At 35.3% G+C, this 19,228-nt stretch overlaps 2 protein-coding genes across 2 annotated transcripts; one reads left to right on the forward strand and one right to left on the reverse strand.

The window, feature by feature from the left end:
- Nucleotides 1-1,144: 1,144 nt before the first annotated feature.
- LOC130636371 (box C/D snoRNA protein 1-like) lies at nt 1,145-6,549 on the reverse strand. Its single transcript, XM_057446066.1, has 11 exons — nt 6,499-6,549; nt 6,138-6,349; nt 5,680-5,748; nt 5,368-5,474; nt 5,059-5,147; nt 4,503-4,606; nt 4,348-4,413; nt 3,644-3,724; nt 3,028-3,108; nt 2,404-2,534; nt 1,145-1,306 (listed from the first exon to the last, which is right to left on the reverse strand). The coding sequence occupies exons 2-11, from the start codon at nt 6,302-6,304 to the stop codon at nt 1,188-1,190; spliced, it is 1,014 nt and encodes a 337-aa protein (XP_057302049.1). The 5' UTR covers nt 6,305-6,349; nt 6,499-6,549; the 3' UTR covers nt 1,145-1,187.
- Nucleotides 6,550-15,889: 9,340 nt separating this feature from the next.
- On the forward strand, nt 15,890-18,405 carry LOC130636374 (uncharacterized). Its single transcript, XM_057446070.1, has 2 exons — nt 15,890-16,717; nt 17,462-18,405. The coding sequence occupies exons 1-2, from the start codon at nt 16,364-16,366 to the stop codon at nt 17,648-17,650; spliced, it is 543 nt and encodes a 180-aa protein (XP_057302053.1). The 5' UTR covers nt 15,890-16,363; the 3' UTR covers nt 17,651-18,405.
- The last annotated feature ends 823 nt before the right edge of the window (nt 18,406-19,228 follow it).

Genomic DNA, 19,228 nt, shown 5'->3' on the forward strand with positions numbered 1-19,228 from the left:
TGTTAATGGTATATTTACACTTAAAAATTCGGATTATAGACAGAATTTAGTCGAAAGGACCTGTAAAATTAGTTCGGATTATAGAGGTGTTCGGATTACAGAGATTCGGATGGTAGAAAGTAAATTTTGAGGGATTATTTTGTTCGGATTATAGAAAGATTCGGATAATAGAGAATCGGATTGTAGAGAGTCAACTGTATTTAAACAACGTGGTGTATTCAAGAAAGGAAAAACACGTTTAGCTTGCTGTTGGTACAATGTTCTTCTCAAACTTCTCGATTTCATTAATTTTTTTATTATCGAGAATCAACTTCGTCCAAGGGCTTTTTCATTTCTGACATATCAGATGGCGAGAAAAAACATCTTTAACTTTCTTTACACTTTCTGAAAAATGCAACAATAAACTGTAAAAATAAACTGTTACGGATAATTTTATCCGTGTTGACTCACATTTGGTGCCGGCTTAATGCAGAATGCAGTCACTACTATCACGAGGATTGGATGCATATATAAGAATCTATCCGATTCTATCCGCGCGTGCCAGTAGAACATGTAACTAGAAGAATTTCACCAGTCACCAGATAGTTCAGAGACTTATTATTGTCTACACGTAACCGTAGACTCCGATAGACGCATATTCAGAGCAAGGCAAAATACTAACAGGCAACTGCTAAACATTAAAATTTCAAACTCCTTCAATTTTGGAATAGCAAGCTTCCAGAGTCAATGCTATGTTGTCAGTGAGTTTTTCCAAAAAAAACCTTAATGAATCCGAGGAATATCTTAAGACGCGTACATTTCTAGTTAAGTTCATTTTTCACGTTTTAGCTCATTCTTGTCCCCAGGATTTGTTACTTTGTCGGCGCAGCAATCACTTACTTAGCACCGTTCTCATTTTAAATAGAAAAGAACACTTCAAGAGGTTTGTTTTAGGCTTTTGAAGAATGTATTGCGTCCACGTAGCCACGTTCAGAAATCACCAAAAATGTCCATCAACAAAAAAAATTTGCTTTTCAAATAATAACTAACTACCTTTGAAATAACTTTCGAAATACATGTGAGAAAAATTCACCGTCATCCTACACTCCGGAAGGTGGGCGTGCTTCTGCAAACTGTGTTTAATTGATAAATAAAAACAAAAAAATATTTACAAAACAATATTATTGTAACAAATAAACGAACACAGGTCAAGACTTTTTAACTTTCTTGGGTATCTCTTCACTAGCGGACGAATCCGAATCTGAATCTGAATCCGAATCGGAGTCAGAGGAGCTTGATGTAGTATTTTGTTCTTTTATATTCGGTTCTAAAGATAAAAATAAAGTAGATAAAACAGACCTATGAATACCAGGTTAATGACTGGTGAGGTATCTCTAGAAAAAGGATTAAATATAACAAAATGCTGATCTTTTCAATTTATGAGTAAAATTCAATTTCAATTTAAATTTAAGGGCAAGAGAAAATGTTGCTGCTTAATATTTATGGTTTGGGTTACATTGATATGGGTTAAAAAGATGGAAATTTTGACTAGGGAAGGATGAATAATTGCGTAGGGAGGGAAAGTGGGAAGATGCATCTATTTTATTTTATTTATTTACTATTTATTTTTAGTTGGTTTTACATAATTCATAGACGAGATAGCATATCTATGAGGAAAGCAACTGATTAGAACAGTTAGTACAAGACACGGAAATGACTGGAACAGATAGTGTGGGAGCTTTTGTTGCAATGAAATAGATGGAAAGTCATCGGTGTTGAACGTGATTATATTACTAATTTAAAAATTCCTGTTACTGTTCTGCCCGCACGCGTGCAACTAGGCTTAAGTGATGTTGTCAGAGACGGCTTCAAAACTGATTGCATTAACAAGTCAAAATGAGATTGGGGGTGTTCAGAATAGAATGTTGGAAAAAAAGTAAATGAATATGCAGACATCAACTGTGGTTTTGGATATGGAGTTGGAAAATAGAGGAGATTATGGGGAAAGGATACTAAATGGTTTATGCCTGGATGCCAGTATCAAAGTGCGTTGCAAAGATTGCAAAAAGTCAAAAGTTCTATTTAATGTGTGAGGACACATATTTTGTATCCAAAAAATGTGTTGCTATGAGAACACTGTGTGCAGTACCAAAAGGTTTACATTACCGCGTTAGGGAAAATCTCAAAATGATACGACATATGTAAACTATGTATTAAATGAATTATACAAACTTTATTTCTTATTATAGATCATCAGGATATCTGGTGCTCAACACCAGAAAATTACACCAGTTTCGCCTCAGCCCTAAAGGGGGTTTACCATTCTGATTAAACAACCAAATGTAAGCACCGGTGGAGATGGAGAAATCAATAATTTGTTTTCAATGAAGTGAAAAACAAATAAAAGTTAAACTGAACGCCTACCTTTAACATACGGTTCATTTCTTAGCTTCCCACTTGCTGGTGGTAGTGCAATGTGAAAGACTGGATATTCAAGTATAGCTTTTTGCGTCAACACTTCTTTTAACGTATTTTTAATATCAATAGCAGTATAACTAAAACAGATGAACAGTGGAATGACACTCGCATGGATTGTTTAAATAAACATAAGACATTTTAATTATTGAAAAAAAGAATTTTATTTCACGTCGCTAAAAAATTGCCGACGACACATACCACTTACCTGCTTCATATAGCACTTGTGTTTCACGTTGGTAATTTATATGTTGCTTCGCGGTCACACACTCCCGCACAGATACAATTAAGAGAGAAATGAAAGCAAAACTTTTGCAATTTCAAATTACATCAAACTTAAAGAAAAACCACGCGAAAAAAAATTTGCCGACGTAAAGTAAGAATTGTTGTTGACACGTTAGTGTTCGCCTAAGCAATCGCGAAATGTCGACGTGGATTACAAAGACTGAATACTAATCCTGCCATTCATATTTATCAATCAACCCACTTATTACAGAAACAAAACAGCAAACGAAATAACTTGGAGACTGATAAGTAAAATCGTTTTGAAGTAAAAGCATTGCATATCCTCACCGTAAATTGCTTTCGCCAGGATCTAATTCTTGCTTGAAGAACACAGAGACATCATCATTTTTTTGAAGGTAAGGTGCGTATCTATTAAATAAAAGAAAAACATCGCAACTTTGCGTACGGATGCTTCTGTAAATCAATTCGTTAAGAAATTACTAGTAATAAATCAATTCGTTGAGGTGTTACGACATATAATCATTTAGTTCACAAGTTACGACAAATAAATCAATTCGTTGAGAAATTACTAGTAATAAATCAATTCGTTGAGATGTTACGACAAATAATCATTTAGTTCACAAGTTACGACAAATAAATTAATTCGTTGAGAAATTACTAGTAATAAATCAATTCTTTGAGATGTTACGACAAATAATCATTTAGTTCACAAGTTACGAGAAATAAATCAATTAGTTGAGAAGTTACGAGAAAGTAAGCAATTTGTTGAGAAGTTACGAGAAAGTAAGCAATTTGTTGAGAAGGTACGAGAAATAAATTAATTTGTTCAGAAGTTACAAGTACTAAAACAGTTCGTTGAAAAGGTTCAAGATGCCTTCACATGTCCTTACGTTCATACATCAAAGAAATAAAATTGTATAATAAGAGTGAACAACAAACTTACTTCAATTTGTTTTCAGGAGCAACTTTTTCTTTTCTGATGTAGATTGACAATATATCCTCCATGCTCTCATTCTCTGAATATCTACAAAACAACGAAATAAACTCCCAATTATTTTCATTACTGGAACCAATTTTTTAAACTCCTCTAGTCAGTATTTATAAACAACTAGTTATCAAATAATTGGTATTTTAAACACTCTTCTAATACCCTAGAGAAACGACAAATTATTTCATGACTGCAGTATTCATGTTGAGCGAGTAATGTGAAGAACAGCTTGATTGATGCGATTAAAATCAAACCGTAAAAACTGCAGTATTGATATGGCGAGAATTATTGCAAGTCATTTTATGTTATAACAGTAATAATAGAGGAAGTGAAAAGAGAAAATGCTAAAAACCTTTGCACAAAAACTGCAATTCGTTAACAATTCCAGTCATGCCACAGTCCAGCAGCCCCCCCAAAAAATAATTTAAAAAAAAAAGATTTCATGGCTATTCCATGATTGTTATAAAAAGTGACTAAACATGGTAGAAATTGTAGTGGAGAAACTTGAGTAAGCCATCTTGACATTATGGCTGTAATAGTATATTAACCCTACAATCATTTATCAATTTTTTTCTGAATAAGAGTAGCTCAAACAGGTTAATGCTGATTCAAATAGATTTACATTTTAGGAATGTTTAAACAAATCTCTTTAGAAATACCTTGAAATCAACTCTTGGTCAATATCAACAAAGACGAATTTAACTGTCCAATAAATTGTTTGCTCCCTGTAAAAAAACAAAATCGCAGATTTTTAGAAAAAAAAATTACATTTTAATGTTTTTACAAATTCAAAGCATATTTTTTGTTTACATACTTGATATTAAATTGACTTCTATTTTCTTTCCAACGTTTCATTCCTTTCGCCATGCGATATATCTTGGTTTGGTTCTTTGCAGCAGCTTTCTGCAATATGTTACCCTAAACCACAAGAAAATGCATAATCAGTATCAAAAACCGTCATTAAAATCTCAACTCTGTTAAAATGATCCAAACTTTTTTACATGTTTATGCTACCTTCAATTTTAATTAAGGGGATCTCCAAGTAAAACATAATGGTGAACTTTATATTATAGAGCTTGTATTTGTTTAAGTCTTTTTAAAAAAATATTTCGTTCTCGAGATATTCACATTTAAGGATTTTTAAATTTAATGATGTCCTATTTAGGAAATACCAAAACTTGACTTTTTTGTCATCTGTAATTTTAGACCGTTTAAGGGATTTGCATTTTTGATTTAGGTTCATACGTTATAATTCGGAACAGAGAATATTTTTTATCAATCTAATACATACTGTTTTTGGTCACCAAAGTAATTTTTTTTTAAAACAAAACACCCATAAATACATAACTAAAGAAAGGTATATGCTTTACCTTTCTCGTGGTTTTGGAATTTGAATTCACCCTGTAATCTCTTTTTGCATTGTCAGCAATTCGGTTTGCTTCTTCAAGAAGCCTGTAATCTAATAAATAACCAAAAAGTTTCAGAAACATTGCAGAATCTCAATAAAAAAAATTCTGTATACATAGGTAAATGTAAAACCTGTATTAAACCTGTATTAAAAAAACTGTTGGCAGTATTTCAATGACTTGCACATATACTTTGGTAGTTTTAATTTTTCTGATCATAAAAAAGAAAGAAAACGATTCAACGAACTTAATATATATAAAAGAACTGCATACCATTTAATAAATGTATGTTATTAAATTCTGTTCTGGCAACAAACTCAGTTTTATTTCTTTCTCCGGAACAACCAGTCTGCTTTTTGTGTTTTTGTACACAATTTAAACTAAACAAATATTTGTGTTCTGTTTACTATTATGATAAGTTGCATAGAATAAAAAGATCAACATAGTTATAGAGGACCATTTGCATTTAACACATTGACATTGTTGGCAAATACTGTGTGCCAATGATAATTAAAAAGGCTGAACCAGCTCTTAAATGCATCTATTTGCTTGTATATAGTACACAACAATTCGCAATATACATACCAACACGTCTTCATTTTACATCCAGGGCATGTGTATTTAGAATATTCTTCGAGACAAACTTCACACTTCCTAAAAGACATTTTATACTTTTTAAATTCCATATAGACAAACACATTAAAAATTTGGTTATTTAAAGTAATAATCGTTTTACTCCATAAGACAACAAATCTTCAATTCCGTGAAAACTCCTAATTCTTGCATTACTTTTACGAGGTAAAGGCAAGGCAAGGTAAATCAAGGTCTTGGTTATCTCAAAACAAGAAATTTTCGAGAAGTAAACTTTTTCTCTCAGTTAATTGCACCAAAGTTCTCTTGGAGGTTATAATAACGACAAAGTTTGCCATTTTAACACATATAGCTGGCAAAGAAAAGTTAAATCATGGTGAACTAATGCAAGGTTTTTAAAAATTAAAATATAAACAAAATATTATATATCAATGTTTAAGTTTAAAACTTACTGAAGCCTTTTCTTTCTATATTGCGGTATTGAGTGATTCTTCCCTACATTAACATCAATGCTAACAACAGGAACATTTTTCTCAACAGTCTTTATCTTTATAACTGGCTCATCACCTGTTAGATCTATGCTTTCTAAATATGTGGTTTGCTTTTCTAAACTTTCCATGTCGAGATGTAGTTATATTTTTTTAGTACTTTTAAATATGTAAGACTAAACAAAAAATAAGAATTTTTTTACAACTCGTAATGAAATTTTAGATAAAATGAAGAGAAAAAGTATAAGGCTTCATTTTACAACGTATTAGACAGATTTATAGAGTAAGGGAGTATTAGGGTTATAATAAGCTAGTCATTAATTACCTTGCACTTGCTTCTATGCCAACCTGTTGGTGTTTATTTTAAAAACTAAAGGTTGCAAGTGACAAACAAGTAGAAAAAATGAGTCATAAAACAACTTGCATAGAACAGTAAGGTATAATACATTTTTGCTAAATTGATTCCTGCCAGGTAATCAATGTGAGCAATCATATTGTGACTTGTAATAGGCAAAAATCTGCGTTCAAAATAAGGAAGCCCTGTTGAAGTCTCTCTAAATAGACCTTTTAATTGAGGCACTTCTCTACACCCCAGAAACAGAAATGGCATTCTTAGGTCTTAATTGCATGCATAAGATCCAACATTGCTCCTGCAAAATTTAATTCAAGTTTTTATTAACAAAACTGGAATTATCTTCTAAATACTTATACAAAAGAAAAGAGTTGAAATTTGACACTGCAAGTATTTGGAGTTTTATTTTTCACCTTGCTTACCTCAGCTAGTTATGTACCTTGTCCCATGCTACAATTTTTACAATTCCTAAATCAATTCAAATTCTAGGTTGATGTAAAAATTTGAGATATTAACCAGCATCCTTCCTCCATCAGAATGATATTTGTTAGTGCTTGTAAATAGGCATTAATGATATTTAAAGGTTACCTCCCAAGCAAAAATTATTTTTAGCTAAAAAGACGAAGGATACTGTTTTCTCAACCAAAATATCATTTTTGGCCACATTTGCTAATTAATGGAGTACTGGTTAAAACGATTTTGAACTTATACAACTTCAAGCCTGCTTTCGGAAATAATTTTTTAAATTTGCCTCTTAAAAAAACAATTAAATCTTATATAACAATACGAAGTATATATGCTTGTCATAGTGGATGTGTTCATTCTCTTTTGAAGTCGCTGAAATTTTCTTTTATAGTTGCCAAAAAAATTATGTCTCAAATGTTAAATTTTATGATGTTACGGCGCGACGTCAATAACACTACCTTAATTGCTGACAACAAGCAGGGAAAAAACACCAATAAAAACTGCAAGTTTGGCCGATATAAGGGGTCTCGGAGGATATGTGTGTACTGTATCTAATTGTAACAGAGGTCAACAAAAACCACAACAAACTGTCTAAGACAGTTTCTCGTAAATGTAGTATGGTCAACAAGGACCACGTAAACAAACTGTGAATCAATATAAGTAAAACAAACTGTCAACAAAGACAGGTTCTAAACAAACTGTCAACAAAGACAGGTTCTAACAAACTGCCAACAAGGACAGCTTAAGATTAATAGTTCATGAATAGCAAAATATTAATTGAGAATACCAGTATGAGTTTAAAATACACAACACACCCCCAAATTCCCCACACCACCAAACTTGACAAACTACAAAATAAAGATGTATGGTAACACCTGCGAGCGCCACCAAACTAAACAAACTATAACAAAAACCAGTGGAATACATGGCCCGAGTAGTGGGTGCCAAAGCTTGAGATTGAAAGTACCGTGAGGCTATACTAAGATGGTCCAGATGGTTGGCTCGATTGGTGTGGGTGACTCGTCTGCAGACTAAAGGTGTTGTTTGAATCGACGAACCTGTTAACGAGATAGGAGATCAGCTGCAATATTGGTGTGTCCAGGAATATGTTGAAGCAAAATATTAATGTTCAACGGTGCCATAAATAAAAATAAATGGCGAATTAACGACATAATGTGTTTATCCCGTGATGTGCCTGAGCGCCACACATGAACTATGTGTGGCGTTCAGGCACACATAGTTCATGTGTAAATGATGATTGATCTGCAGATTGCGCCATTCGCAACCCCACGTCCTAACCGCTGCTACAATTGCGAAAAGCTCCAATATATTAATATGAAAATAATGGGCCATGGAACACAAAACCAACTATTGCGAAAAACAGCACCAAATCCAACCCCTGATGCATCCGTAAAGAGGCTAAGTGAAGCGGCTGTGATTGGGTCGCCTGAATGAAACAGACACCATTCCAGCTAAGTAGAAAATCCACCCACCATTGAATGTCTAAACGTGCCTCCCCATTTAATGTAATATGATGATTGAGTGATGCAACTGTGGTAGACAAATCAATTAACCTACGAAGGAACATTCTGCCTGGCTTTACTACTTTGAAAGCGAAAGATAAAGAGCCAACCAAGGAAAGCAATTCTCGTTTAGTGCACTTCTTCCTACCAGACCAAGCCAATAAAGATTCGTGCAACTCCGTGTACTTATCTGCTGGCAAGCGAATTATCTGTTGCTGAGAGTCGATTTCAATGCCCAGGTACGTTAAAGTTTGTGAGGGTCCTGTGGTTTTGTCCTCCGCAATAGGGACACCTAGTTTAACGCACATCGACTGAATGGATTCTAAGTAATTATTTACCTCTGCTACAGATCTCCCACAAAGAAAGAAATCGTCTAAGTAATGGATCACAAATGGGATAGCAAGCACAGTGAGGAAGATCCAACATAACAAATCTGCAAAGCAGTTAAACAGGAAGGGTGAGGAGCGGGTGCCAAATGGCAAGCGAGTGTCCACAAAATAATAACCCTGCCAACAGTAGCCTAATAAACCCCATTGAGCTGGTTTAACAGGGCAAAGGCGAAAAGCATGCTTGATGTCAACTTTAGCTAAATATGCTAGACTTGGCAGGAGGTTATAAGGACAGACTTGATACAGAGGAAGTTGAGTTTAGATCTAACACAGTCTAGATCAGATTGGAGAGGGTCATTAATATACCCCGTCCAACCCATGCTGGCATAGAAAACGGACGTTAAGCCGAGAATGATGATGATGATGATGATGATGATGATGATGAACCAACCCGGACACCAATTTTAGGGCATCGTCAAAAGTGGAATATCGCACTGAAAACTCTTCTTTGCATATGCCTTCATTGATAGCATTACCTCTAGGTGAGGAGAGATCTAAAATTATTCTGTAAGAACCGTCTTTCTTTGGTACTGCCCCTAAAGGTGAACAATGCATAGGTGTGATTGGAGGGCTTAGAAAAGGTCCTGAGGTGTGGCCTCGCGCTAATTCTTTAGCAATTGCCTCCCACACTGGTTGAGGATTTGAGCATGCAGCTGTGCATGGTCCATGAAAGCCAATGTCAAATCCAGAAGACAAACCGGAGATAATAAATGAAAATAAAGACTGAAAAGGGTGTTCCCTTAGCAATCTTTCAAAAAGAGCAACATTTACAGGACATTGACAAGACGCAGGTAGTGGATTTGGCCTAATATTTACGGACAACGGAACATTGTGAGGCAGGGTGGGAGTCACCGCAATGTTTACATTGGTGTGCAAAGCGGCATTGTTGGTTCGTACAGTGATCCTGTGCGTTGAAGTATCAACAAGTGGCAATGTTATCAACCTGTCCGACTGCACCTGTGTCAGCCCTACTGAGGGTCTGTGTGGCTCGAAAGGGCTGTGGGGCATGAAAGCGCGGTGAGGCGCAAAAAGGCTGGGGGCACGAAAGGGCTGGCCACTATATGCTAAATTTGAAGGTGCTCATTCGTTCCCAGCTGCTGACTTAGTACGAAGGGGGCAACTGGGGGCCAGATGTCCATAATTCCGGCACCGACAACAGATGACCTGCGGTGGGGCACTACAGAGATGACGATTATAAAGATCGTTATCTACACGGTTCCATGACAAACCTGAATCAAAAGCCATTTGGTACCTAAACATGCGATCGTATGTCGACCATGCTGTAAATGTAAAGTGCGAGGCGAAGTCACACATGATAGACTGATAGCGTAAAAGCTCGGATGCGCGATGTGGAAAGAAAAAGGTGAAGCACCGGATAAAATTATTCCATGCTAACATCCAAGATGAAAAGTCACTAACCTTGGGGCGGTTTGATTGCTTGGGAACTAACGCAACTGACGGACTAGACCCACCAAGAACCTTAAACGTAAACTTGTCTGAAGATGAGGCAAAAGCAGGCAGTAAGCTATCGAAATTTACATACTCACCTTTTTTAACCTTGTCCAAAGTAGCCTGAGGAAGTGCCGGCAAGGGAGCCGGGCGCCCTGTGGTTGCAACCAAAAACCCAACCTGGGCTGGACGAGAAGGACTCCCCTGTGGAAACTCAACCCCCTCAGAAAACGGCTCAGACACAAAATTATTTACAATAGAAGTCTCAACAACAGAGTTAGTATGATAAATGTCACCTGTCGCGTGACTTTGCTCTATTATATCAGGAGCTCTTCCCGCTATTCTTTCCCCCTCGGGACCTTCGAAAAATCATCGTAATTCTCCTCTTATTAAATCTGTAACCACAGCTGTTGTCAGGATGGGCGAATCGACAACGTCGGTGGTCGAAGTTGATGATGCCTGATGACCAGTAAAGACATTTGACAACACAACTGTAGTTGACTCAACACGGTTGTTGCTATGGTAGTCGGCTGGCCGCGTGTGCGGATTCTGGTCGACCTCGTGGCCACGTTGGTTGCTGGAATTGGGGCCATACATGTTGTGGTCGCTGACGTAGCTATTGGTGGATTGTAGAAAGAAAACAGGCGACGAGCAAGTATGTGAGGCGATCCTGAGTCAATTAAATTTAATGCATTGCACACTAACCGTAAAGTTTGAACTGGCAATGCAGCCCATTCGGTCAGACTCTTTGTAGCTGAGTCAGCCACTGGCAAAGCTCCTCCAGAACGCTGTCGAACCACGACGCAAAGAACTATCAATATCGACACGCACAGAAATCGAATAAGTAACATCTTTCGTCACGTAAGTAATTATTTGCTAAATCAATTAAAAGATAACAAAAGAAAAATAAAACGATTAAAACCGCAACTACTGCTGGCTGGAACAAACGAAAGAGGAATCGTGGAGCGAGACCATGACTAAAAGAGAGGAACGATCAAAGTGAATATTGGAGCCCGAGCCTGTGAAACTAAGATGACAACCACAGCTACGCTCTATCGTACTAAAGTCAGCCCATGTCGTTTAGCAATTAACTAAAGTTAAGTAAACTTAACTACCTTTAACATCAATATCCTATATTAAATTCATGAAGCCATTACAGTGCACTTAAAACTTTGAGGCCAAATAACTTGGAAACAAGGTGGTGACGCAATGATTTTTCACCGTGTGGGTAACTAGGGACCACCTTGGACTAATTTAGGTAATTTTCCCAATCTGTTTCGGAATGGACGGGTTGATGACGTCATCAAAAAGCCTTCAAATCCTAATATCTCTGCAACTGTTTATCAGAACTACATGAACCTATACATTTTCTTGATCAGCGTTTCAAGATCTATACAATGAACAGGTATATGGTCATTGTTGACGTCAGCAAAATTTTTAATCCATGATCATCGTAATATATACAACTTAGTGTCTCCTGAGAACTATCTGAAATATTTATCGTTTCAATAAATGGGATAAATAAACATAAGCAAAGCTTTTTGTAAAATTTGAATTCTTTGATAAAATACACATATAAACGCTTTTTCCCGAAAAAATAGCAATTTCGAAAAATTCAGGGTCTTTTAAAGTAGTCATTTAATAGTTTTTATTAGTTTTTTTCGACAATTTTGGTCTTGGAATCTTGTGATGACGTCACATAGAAAATATTGCCTTTGCTCGCTGTTTGATAATGGTGTATAATGGTGGTTGTCAAAACTTGTGGTTGTTTCGTAAAATGGAAGTAAAAAAATAAAAAGATTTATATATATATAGACAAATGATCATAATAGCACAATGTGAGTTAATATTTATTTATATGTATATAAAATATATGAAAAAATAATATAAATAATATAAAAATATAAAATATATAAAAAAAATTTTTATCATATTTTAATACTCTTTAATTACTTTCCATTGTATTAGGTATACATATACTGATTATTTTAACTAGTTTTGTATTTATATTTACGACAACTTGTAATTTTTATCATATTGACTGTAGATGACACAAGATAATGTCGAAACATGTTTCGAATAAAAAAATGCTTTTTTTTCCTAAAATATATAGACAAATATTCAGGCTTTGTTATATGAATTAAACTTATTTTTTGCAAGGTAAGCTCTAAAAACTTTTTTACTGTGGCTAGTAGCATCTCAACCTCAGCATATCCAAAACCAACATTCTCCATTTTAATCCAGGTTCTCACGGCTCTTCCTTGTCCATGATACCCTGGAGTGACAGTTCCAATAAGAGAGCCCTAAAAATGATGTTTGTTACCAAGTTAACCATCCTGATAATAATCCAGAAATTCAAGTTAAATAATGCGGCTGACTGTGAATAGTGTGACTTGAGTATATCATAACATCTGTTTACGTTATAGACAAGTTTCATTGTGACGCGTGTTTTTTAAAATCCCCAGACCTTTTACACAAATCGACAGGCAAAATAATGGAGGCGGTAAGCCATGGACCACTTTACCTGTAGGTAGAGACATCTTTTGATCTTAAAATTAAAATATAGCTTGCTGTAGTTTAGATTTAGAACATATATCAGTGAAAAGATGCTAGTAGCCACAGTACAAAATTTTTTAACCATAAGTTGGCTTTGTTTACCTAAGGTCTGCATTTTTTTGCCTGTTGATTTTTCTTATTTTTTTCGCACATGTCCAAGTATCCGGCAAAAAGGTAAATATTGAAACTCGTCCATTAGGTCTATAAATATAACTGTATTTCATTGGGCAACGATTATGCAGACTTGCCAAAAACTCCTGCACATGAGAGCAAGCTTAGGCGATTTTTAATAAATTCACACTTTTGTGCGATTACTCCTGAACTTGCCCAAATTATCTCAAACTTTCCCAAATAATTCCCAAACTGCAAAATGGCGCTTTTAAGACAACATTTAAAGTATTACAGAATATGTGACTTTATCAACTTTATATATATTGATCAAATAATTTCAAATAAAACCTTTTTACAAACTCTACACCAACAAACTTTCTAAAAAAAGTTTGCTTGTAATACCGTTACAGTGTATATATCTGTTTCCTTAAAAGTTATGTGCAGGACTTTAAGGATCATGTCCTGTTGTTAATAAACCGTTAATGAGCTCTCCTGTTTTTCTGGCACGTCAGTTCCTATGTGATTCTTTCGGGTAAAATTTGGAGTTCATTTTAAAAAGCAGAAACTCGCCGGAAAGGCCCTCAGCTTATTTGCCTGTCCAGAGTCGGCACTATCTTGCTGGGCAGGATAGACAGGAATGCATTTTATGATTTGCAATTTTAAGGTTTTTTTAATTTAGCTAGCTATAATTTGATATGAAACCTCAATACGAAGTTCAGTTAAAGAAAAAAACCCACATAAGGAGGGCTAAAATGCATTTAGTGCCTAATGATCACCAGTCGTAGAAAGGGGGGGGCACTAGTAAAAAAAACAGTTAAAAGGTTAAAAAAAGGAATATAAATTAGGGTTGAGTGTTTCTGTTTTAAAACGAAATCAGTTGTTCCAATTAGCTGGGGCACTGCAAACACTAATCATATAAATAAATGATATTCAATATAAAAAAATGATACTAGTCAGCTCAAGAAAAATACACTGTTTCGTTCCATCGTCGTTTCTTGTCAATCATTCTGTGGCCATGTGGATTTGTTTTTCAAAAGACAAATCCGCAATTTACAGACCGCGAACCCTCTTTTTCCACTTATTTGAATCAGGCTGGGTTGGACACGGGGTTCAGATCGAATTTTGATCTACCTGCCTTCCCAGGATCTACACACAAGGCATAAAGGCATGATGGTTTGGCGCGAAAATGTTTAAATACTATAACAGTGCCTTCTTTCTGGTCCAAGTTTTGCATAATAAGTGGAAATCAGGCTTTATCTGGATCAAATTGGGACCAGAATAACTAAATCGTGTTTCTAATGTGCGAGCGACGGAAAACAAATTTTTTGTCGTAAAGTAAAAAATAAATAAATTCATTAAAAACCTTTTCTAGTTCCGTTTAGGTGTAAGCGGCTCCAGGGAGGAGATGTTGTGTCATCTTCACTAAAATACAAAAACACTCGTAACAAATTTTCACTTTTTAAATAAGAATCAGATCCGTGAGAAATAGCACTAGAGTTAATTCAAATTTTTCGGGTTTTGGGTGTTATTTAGGTACTTCTGACAATCGACATGCAACCTTGCCTCCAGGACTTCTTATCTCTCAACGGTGCTTCTCTTAATAGATCTAACGATAAGCACAGAGCTGACGCAAGAGATAAAAGTGCTGGGAACGAGGTTGAATCAACGAGCTAAATAAAAAAACAAATCGACTTGATTGTCAGCGTCAAGGAAAATCTGCTTTGAATTATTGAATGTTTTTCCTGAAAAGATGTTTTTTAAAAAAACAAAAAAGTTTTACTTATTTAATTATACAACTGTCTTGACTCTCATTTTGAGGAACCTCGTCCCCAGAGGATCTTGTATCTTTTCTGACATCAGGACAACGATATAAAAAAGAGGCGACAGGCGCTGAAAACGAGGTTGCATCTGAAGTGCGACAACAAGATAAGAAGACCTGGGGACTATGTTTTAACATATTATTATCAATCTTTAAAGATGTATATAACACTTTTTCTTCTTTTTTTCAACAAGCACCAGAATGACTTCAGCCTTAACTTATATTTTTTACATCTTCAGTTTAAAATTGTTTTTTAATTTTGTTTTTATATTTCGAGCATTTTTTTTATTTTTTTTACGTAGAGCACATCACAGATATTATTTATGGTAGAAAATCTAAATTTGTTTGGATCCTTTAAAACATTTCTGCCTTGCTATCGTTCTTAACCTCTTTTTGATATCGTCACGTTATGAAACGAAACAAAAATCCCTTGGGTCGAGGTTGATTGATTTTATTTTGTTCTTTTTTTCAGTTATTTCCAGCCTCGTTGTTCTTAAAAATATGCGAAAACGTAAATTTAGATCATTATCGAGGAATTTGGCAGCCACTTATTTTCCTAACAAAATCTTTATTGGCATGAATTTACACATCATGTTCAATTTTTTCCCCCAACTGCTGGCATATACTGTCCCACGTATTTTTGCGAAAGTGTATTTTTTTGGAAATTTTGGATATATTTGCACAAATTTGTATACGCAAAATATTTATTGCACTTTTCTTTCGTCACGATATCTTTTTCCATCTCATTTTCAGTGACGCGAATATATGAAAAGAAATGAAAATATGAATTATGGTTTGTTTTACCATTTATTTAGAAAAACTTTTTGATCTCAATGCTCAAAAAAAGCAGAATATTATTAATTAAAAATCCTTTTACCATAAAAAGCCAATTATACTCTGACTGGATGGCTCCGTAGTAGCCCTGTGGACGAGGTTGATAATTACGATAATCTTAATTGCACGCCTGCAAAAATCTAATGTTGTCACTCTAAGAAAGATGTTGACTTCGGTTGGAATGATTAGCTACCGCATGCATCCCACATTGGCAAAAGGGAATAGAGGGATAAGAGTATAAAGAAAATTTCGACCTAATGTCAATATTTCTCAGGGTGTGTTATTACAATTCCTACACGATTGTAGTTTATGCTAAAATCCCTTGCAATCTCGTTCCCGGGCATTTTGCCTTGTTGATAAAGTTGATAGCGGCCACTCTGCAATAACGGCTCAGGGGCCACAAGACCCTGGGGACGAAGTTGTATCCCTTGTGTAAGTTCAATAGGAGAAAAATATAAACCCTGTAAACGAGATTGCGTCACGAGATCAACCAATAATTCAATAGATAATCGAATGCACGTAATTTATTTTTTTCTTAGGCCATCATTGAGATCAGAAAGTTATTTCTAAATGAATGGTAAAACAAATTAAAATTAAAAATTTATGGTCGTTTCAATTCATTGGCGTCACTGAAAGCAAGATGAAAACAAGGTATCGTTTCTTCTTCGTTCTGTTTCGGTGCGCATTTCAGTATGCTAGGAGAGATGTTTGGAATAATATCACGACTCTTCTGTTGTCTAACTCTTCTTTTTTACGCTATCAATGGAATAATCCTGAGATTACCAGATTGCAACAAATTTGATGCGGCGTGGACGGAATTTTATTATGATGAAATTCTTAAAGGGAGTAAACATTCTCTTGTGTCAGATCACACCATGGTGCAGTGTTTAGAGAAGTGTATGCTGTATCCAAAATGTAGAAGCGTAAGTGTGAAAGAAGATGAAAAATTATGTATGTTGCATCACAGCCGACATGACGACGAGAAAAATAAATTAGAAATGGCGGAAGGTTGGACTCACATTGAAACCGATGACACTTTGGAAAATGTGAGTTACCATTACCCCGTTGGTTTTATTTTGGTTGGAAGTGCGCAGAATTTAATTCCGCGATTGACATAGGCAAATTTGCTAAGGGTCGCACAATTTAGTTTCGCGAACCCCTATTTTTTTAAACAGTTGGCAAAATTAATTTTTTGGCAATTTTAAGTGTTCATAAAAACAAAAAAACTAATAGAATTTGTTAACGTCTGAATAAAATATTTATCAACTTCAAGCTCGAACCCAGCACCTTTTACCGTGGCGTCGCTAGAATTATCAGAAAGCGCAGCGCCGTTGAGAAGCAAATAGTCCTGGGGACGAGGTTGTATAAACTTACCTCGTCCCCAGGGCTTTATTCCCGTCCCGGTATTAAAAAAACAGTGAGTGGGATCGAGGTTGTTATAAACTATTTGTTTTCTTTTTTTGTATCGACCATCAATTAGGTACCAGAATTTATCATAAAATAATTTGGATTTAGCCTAATTTAATTTCGAAAGTCGCAATATATCATTTTGCGAAAATTTTATTCCTTACTGAGGTAAATTAAAATCTATTTGAGTTTGAGCACAAATCCTAGATGGCATTTTGAAGTGATATTATTATTAGCCTATTGGAAAATCGATGGGTTACAAAATTCTCGCCCTCAACGGTAGTGAATATGTAAATTATACACAAAATACTAACTAACAAGCTCTAAGGCTAGTATGACGGACTTTATTTGCAGCATCATTGAACAACGTTTCCTACTTATAGATTGGTCCTTACTGCAACGCCAATCGACCATGTGAAGGATATGATATATGTGTTGACACATGCAGTGGAGAGCAATACGAATGCTACCGATATGAAGAAGAGTATGAGATAAACGAATCGGGTGGGAGTGGGGGGGAGAGGGTGGGGTGGAAGAGGGTGGGTCAGAAAAAACAAGCTGGTCAAGAATAAGAGAATGGTGGAAGGGATATTATAGACCGAGAAACTGGAGAGGGAGAAGACATTTTTAAGATAATCAAGACTTGTTAAAAAACGTTTATAAATTCTATAGTAAGTCCAACCATGGATAAAAAAACAGGCCAACATCTTTCTCACCTCAGGGTTACCTTGACTGCCGCTGAAAACACATGTTTCCATACATGATCAGCCAACCTCGTTGCCAGGGCAATGTTTTGTTCTTTGGCATCTGAGACGGCGCGAATCAATAAATCGAAAAATTACCCCTGAAACAAGGTTGCTGATTAGCGTTTTGAGCTTTACATGATAAAGGAAAAGTTTTTTTTGGCATATGGTGGAGTGACGTCATTAGAATTTCTCAAAATCGCGAACTTTTTGCATTGTGTGGCTTGCCTAGCTGGACATTTTTTATGGGTCTAACGACAAACATATTGTGAAGTGATAAAACATGAGAAATCCACACAAAAATTTTGAACAAGCCAAAGTTGAATTTTATTAAATATTGTTTTTTAATTTATATGGTGTGTAACCAACACACTCACCTCATAGTCTTCCTACTATTTTTTTCAGATTTTTATTCAGTGTCTATGGCACCTTTTACATTTTGTTTGTGTAGCTAAAATATATATGTAGCAGTCATTCTATTGTAACTAAGGACTTATTAAAGCATTTTTTTATTATTTTAGTTTGGACGCACTTACTAGGCAAATTTGTACAAATCACATGTTGTCAAATATAAAATATAAAGTCTAAAATATTGTGTTCTATTATTGTTATTATTCCGAATATTTATACAGGATAGGCACTTCTATGTGTGTCCTGTGTTCGGAATGTATACATTAATTATACACCGGCAATACCTACCCAATTTTCCTCACAAAGCATGGGTTGACCCGTAGCTGGGGTAAAGGCACTTGCTAAACATGCCCGCGCTGAGGACCGAACCACGGACCTTGTGATTACGAAGCGAACTCCATAACCACAAGGCCACGCATATAATATGATGGCGCCCTAACAACGCACTAAGCATATAGAGATTTGAGTGGTGACGTACATAAAAAAGATACTTTTAGCAAGAATGGTGTAACGTAAGGTGAACTACAGCAAATATTACAAGTAGGTTTGCATGCTTCAGAAAATCGGAACAAAGTGTAATGGTCTTAATTTGTGCGCATTCCGGAGTATAGTATGTACACGAAACTTCGTTCTCAGAGTTTTTTTCTCTTTGTTGTGTTGGCGACGATGCAGAAAAATTAAATATATTTTTTTGCTTAGTCTCAAAAATCGAGAAAATTAATGGGAACAAAGTTGTACGTACATGTTGTAAAAAATATTTTCTTCTACAGATCACCCGCTTTTTTAAAAAAATTCGGGACCTGTGATTAAAAGCAACCTCGATACTAATGAAAATATGTGAAATTAGAATTAATAGATCGTCGGAAAATACACTTACGGCTTACAGATCCAATCGAACAAGGCCTTATAAAGTGTAGCAATGAAATACACCCTTTTGAATAGCTATAAATAGAAATAAGCTTGAAAAGAATCATCAATACTGAGAGATCAACAAGC

Source organism: Hydractinia symbiolongicarpus, chromosome 3 (genome assembly GCF_029227915.1).
Source record: "Hydractinia symbiolongicarpus strain clone_291-10 chromosome 3, HSymV2.1, whole genome shotgun sequence".
NCBI classification, from domain to species: Eukaryota; Metazoa; Cnidaria; class Hydrozoa; order Anthoathecata; family Hydractiniidae; genus Hydractinia; species Hydractinia symbiolongicarpus.